Source organism: Nannospalax galili, unplaced genomic scaffold (genome assembly GCF_000622305.1).
Source record: "Nannospalax galili isolate Female #2095 unplaced genomic scaffold, S.galili_v1.0 scaffold24, whole genome shotgun sequence".
NCBI lineage: Eukaryota > Metazoa > Chordata > Mammalia > Rodentia > Spalacidae > Nannospalax > Nannospalax galili.
In genome coordinates this window covers 444,252-448,388 of record NW_008352654.1, presented here as the reverse complement: position 1 = coordinate 448,388, position 4,137 = coordinate 444,252, and the positions used below count along the sequence as shown (strand labels likewise).

The following is a 4,137-nucleotide window of genomic DNA, read 5'->3' as shown; positions in this document are numbered from 1 at the left end:
CCCCCCGCCCCGCTGCACCCTCTGTGTTGGCTGCAGCCGGGGAGCAGTTCCCGTCAATCCCTCCCTCCTTTACACAGGATGTCCATATTAGGACATCTGCGTCAGCAGGTTTCCACGGCCAGTCCCTGTAGTCTTGAGGGGAACTATCCCCGAAATCCCTCACGTGGGAAGCCCAGGAGACCCCTAAGACCCCGATTTTAATCTCTCATAGGTTAAAGGCACATAACAAGACGAGGGGCCGGGGTCCTTGGAGCGCGACGCGGGCGACAGGGCGGCCGCAGAGAGCCCCCGGCCGCGCTCCTCCCCTCCAGCGCCAGGGTTCCGCCCAGTGACGTAGAAGCTTCATTCACAAGTGCGGCTATAAAGGTACTGGCGGCTGCGCCTACTACTCCAACCGCATCTGCAGCGAGCTACCAGGAAGACTGGACAGAGCAAGTGGCGCAGCGAACAAGCAGTGACCGCGCTCCTACCAGCTCTGCTCCACAGCTCCCACTTGTCCGCCCCTCGATCCCTCGCCGGGCTTTCCCTAAATCTCGACCATGATGTTCTCGGGCTTCAACACCGACTACGAGGCGTCATCCTCCCGCTGCAGCAGCGCCTCCCCCGCCGGGGACAGCCTCTCTTACTACCATTCCCCGGCCGACTCCTTCTCCAGCATGGGCTCTCCGGTCAATGCGCAGGTAAGTTTGGCTTTGTGCAACCTCGGGGGTCGGGGTCGCCAGGGAGCGGGACACCGGGGTGGGACACTCATGGGCATCAGTTGGAGACGATCCCCCTTTCACTCGGGAGGGAGGCTGCCGCGGTCCGAGCAGCCCTAGCTTGGGAATCCAGGACTTGTTCTGAGAGCACGCACTTGTCATAGTAAGACTTAGTGCCCGGTTTCCGCGCGGCAGCTTTATTCTGTGCAGTCTCAGCGCCTCACTCCGGGACTTGTCTCTGAGATTAGCTGGGGCAAAGGAGTCCCGAGCAAAGATTCGCTAACTAGAACCTGGGAGGCGGTGGTAACCCCCGCCCCAGGAGCAGCCTGGAGCTGGGAGGAGGGCAGAGGGAGGAGGGTGCAGGGGGTGGGTGTGTAAAGCAGTTTCATTGATAAAAGCGAGTTCATTCTGGAGACTCCGGAGCGGCGCCTGCGTCAGTGCAGACGTCAGGGATATTTATAACAAACCCCCTTTCAAGCGAGTGATGCTGAAGGGATAACGGGAACGCAGCGGTAGGATGGAGGAGAAAGGCTGAGCTGCGGAATTTTGGGGAGGAAACTGGGAGAGTTTTTCTCTCGGATCAGAGGCACATAGGAAGGCTCGCGCTGTCATGACCTGACAGCTTCTCTCCCTCTTCCCTGCTGCTTACGACGCGCGTACTCCCCTCGCTCCACCTGTGCCAGGAACCTGCTTGCTCACGTCAGCTTTCCTTTCTGTTTGTTTTAGGACTTCTGCACAGATCTGGCTGTCTCCAGTGCCAACTTCATCCCCACAGTGACTGCCATCTCCACCAGCCCAGACCTGCAGTGGCTGGTGCAGCCCACCCTGGTCTCCTCTGTGGCCCCGTCGCAGACTAGAGCGCCCCACCCCTACGGAGTCCCCACCCCCGCGACCGGGGCTTACTCCAGGGCGGGAGTGCTGAAGACCATGTCCGGAGGCAGAGCCCAGAGCATCGGAAGGAGGGGCAAAGTAGAACAGGTGAGGATCGATTCTGCACCTGGGGTGGGTGTGGGGGCGTCAGCAGACCACGGTGAAGCCCTGATGCAATTGACTGCACTTCCTGATCCAGAACCCTACTCCAATCCTTTCCCTCCCCAGTCAGTCTCTAATGGTTGGCCTCAAGAAGTACTCAGATAGTTTCTTCCCTAGCAGTTTCCTACCTCATACTTTATCTTGGGTGCGTCTTTGTCCCCTTGCTGGGACTTTAAATGCGAGTCACATTCAGCCTGCCACTGCAGGTTAGAAAAACTGCTTCACAGAGAGGTGTTGGAGCTGTAGGAGCCAGTTTCACTGGGGTGGTTGGTTGAATGGAGATGACGCCAGACAACCTTACTGAATGTTGGTCATTGTTATTATTATTGTTATTATTATTATTATTATTATTATTATTTTCTAGTTATCTCCCGAAGAAGAAGAGAAAAGGAGAATCCGAAGGGAAAGGAATAAGATGGCTGCAGCCAAATGCCGCAACCGGAGGAGGGAGCTGACGGACACTCTCCAAGCGGTAGGTAGAGCCAACTGGTTACTCCTTTCAGAAACTTAAGAAAAAGTTGGAGGCTGGAAGAAAGGGGGCAGAGCCCTTAAGCAAGACCATGTCTTATGCTTTCCTTCATCTCTCTTATGCAGGAGACAGACCAACTTGAAGACGAAAAGTCTGCTTTGCAGACTGAGATTGCCAATCTGCTGAAAGAGAAAGAAAAACTGGAGTTCATATTGGCAGCTCACCGACCTGCCTGCAAGATTCCTGATGACCTGGGCTTCCCAGAAGAGATGTCTGTGACCTCCCTGGATTTGACTGGGGGTCTGCCTGAGGCTGCCACCCCAGATTCCGAGGAGGCCTTCACCCTGCCCCTTCTCAATGACCCTGAGCCCAAGCCATCGGTGGAGCCGGTCAAGAGCGTCAGTAGCATAGAGCTGAAGGCTGAGCCCTTTGATGACTTCCTGTTCCCAGCATCATCCAGGCCCAGTGGATCGGAGACCGCCCGCTCTGTGCCAGACATGGACCTGTCTGGTTCTTTCTATGCAGCAGACTGGGAGCCCCTGCACAGCGGCTCCCTAGGGATGGGGCCCATGGTCACAGAGCTGGAGCCCCTGTGCACCCCGGTGGTCACCTGTACTCCTAGCTGCACTACTTACACGTCTTCCTTCATCTTCACCTACCCCGAGGCTGACTCCTTCCCCAGCTGTGCAGCTGCCCACCGCAAGGGCAGCAGTAGCAACGAGCCCTCCTCTGACTCACTCAGCTCACCCACACTGCTGGCCCTGTGAGGAGCCAGGGAAGGGGAGGCAGCAGGCACACCAGTGCCACTGCCTGAGCTGGTGCATTACAGAGAGGAGAAACACGTCTTCCCTCGAGGGTTCCGGTAGACCTAGGGAGGACCTTATCTGTGCGTGAAACACACCAGGCTGTGGGCCTCAAGGACTTGAACGCATCCACATGCAGATTCAAGTCCTAACCTCTTCCGGAGATGTAGCAAAAACGCATGGAGTGTATTGTTCCCAGTGATACCTGAGAGCCGGTAGTTAGTAGCATGTTGAGCCAGGCCTGGGTCTGTATCTCTTTTCTCTTTCTCCTTAGTCTTCTCATAGCATTAACTAATCTGTTGGGTTCATTATTGGAATTAACTTGGTGCTGGATATCTTCAGATTGTATCTAGTGCAGCTGATTTTAACAATAACTACTGTGTTCCTGGCAATAGTGTGTTCTGATTAGAAATGACCAATATTAAACTAAGAAAAGATATGACTTTATTTTCTAGTAGATAGAAATCAATAGCTATATCCATGTACTGTAGTTTTTCTTCAATGTCAATGTTCATTGTAATGTTACTGATCATGCATTGTTGAGGTGGTCTGAATGCTCTGACATTAACAGTTTTCCATGAAAACGTTTTATTGTGTTTTTAATTTATTTATTAAAATGGATTCTCAGATATTTATATTTTTATTTTATTTTTTTCTACCTTGAGGTCTTTTGACATGTGGAAAGTGAATATGAATGAAAATTTAAGCATTGTTTGCTTATTGTTCCAAGACATTGTCAATAAAAGCATTTAAGTTGAATGCCACCAACTTCTTGCTTGCTCTTTCTGTTCTGGAAGTTTTGTAAGATTTCTGGGAGGTATTACTGGAGACCAGTTTGTCAAGAAAGGTAGGTCCTGGAGGGAGACACACCCTCTGTCTGATCCCTTATCACAGAGAAGGAAAGACTGGTTTTGGAATATATGACAAATATGTGTTCACATTGCATTGCTAAGATTCTCCACCTACCTGTCCTGGAGGTCAAAACTTGCCCTGAACAGCTTTTGCAGGTCGTGTCTTCCTGCTCCTCTTTTCTGTTTTTTTTTTTTTTTTTTTTTTTTTTTTTGCGCGGGGGCGGGGGTGGGATTATTAAAATCTACTGTTCCAATCTTAAATGTAGACTTTTCATGGAAAGGAA

General features: G+C 52.0%; 1 protein-coding gene across 1 annotated transcript; it reads left to right on the top strand.

The window, feature by feature from the left end:
- Window positions 1-352: 352 nt before the first annotated feature.
- Window positions 353-3,766, top strand: Fos (Fos proto-oncogene, AP-1 transcription factor subunit). The gene is made up of 4 exons (XM_008849716.3): window positions 353-680; window positions 1,425-1,676; window positions 2,095-2,202; window positions 2,325-3,766. Exons 1-4 carry the CDS (start codon window positions 540-542, stop codon window positions 2,964-2,966), a joined length of 1,143 nt encoding a protein of 380 aa, XP_008847938.1. The 5' UTR covers window positions 353-539; the 3' UTR covers window positions 2,967-3,766.
- The last annotated feature ends 371 nt before the right edge of the window (window positions 3,767-4,137 follow it).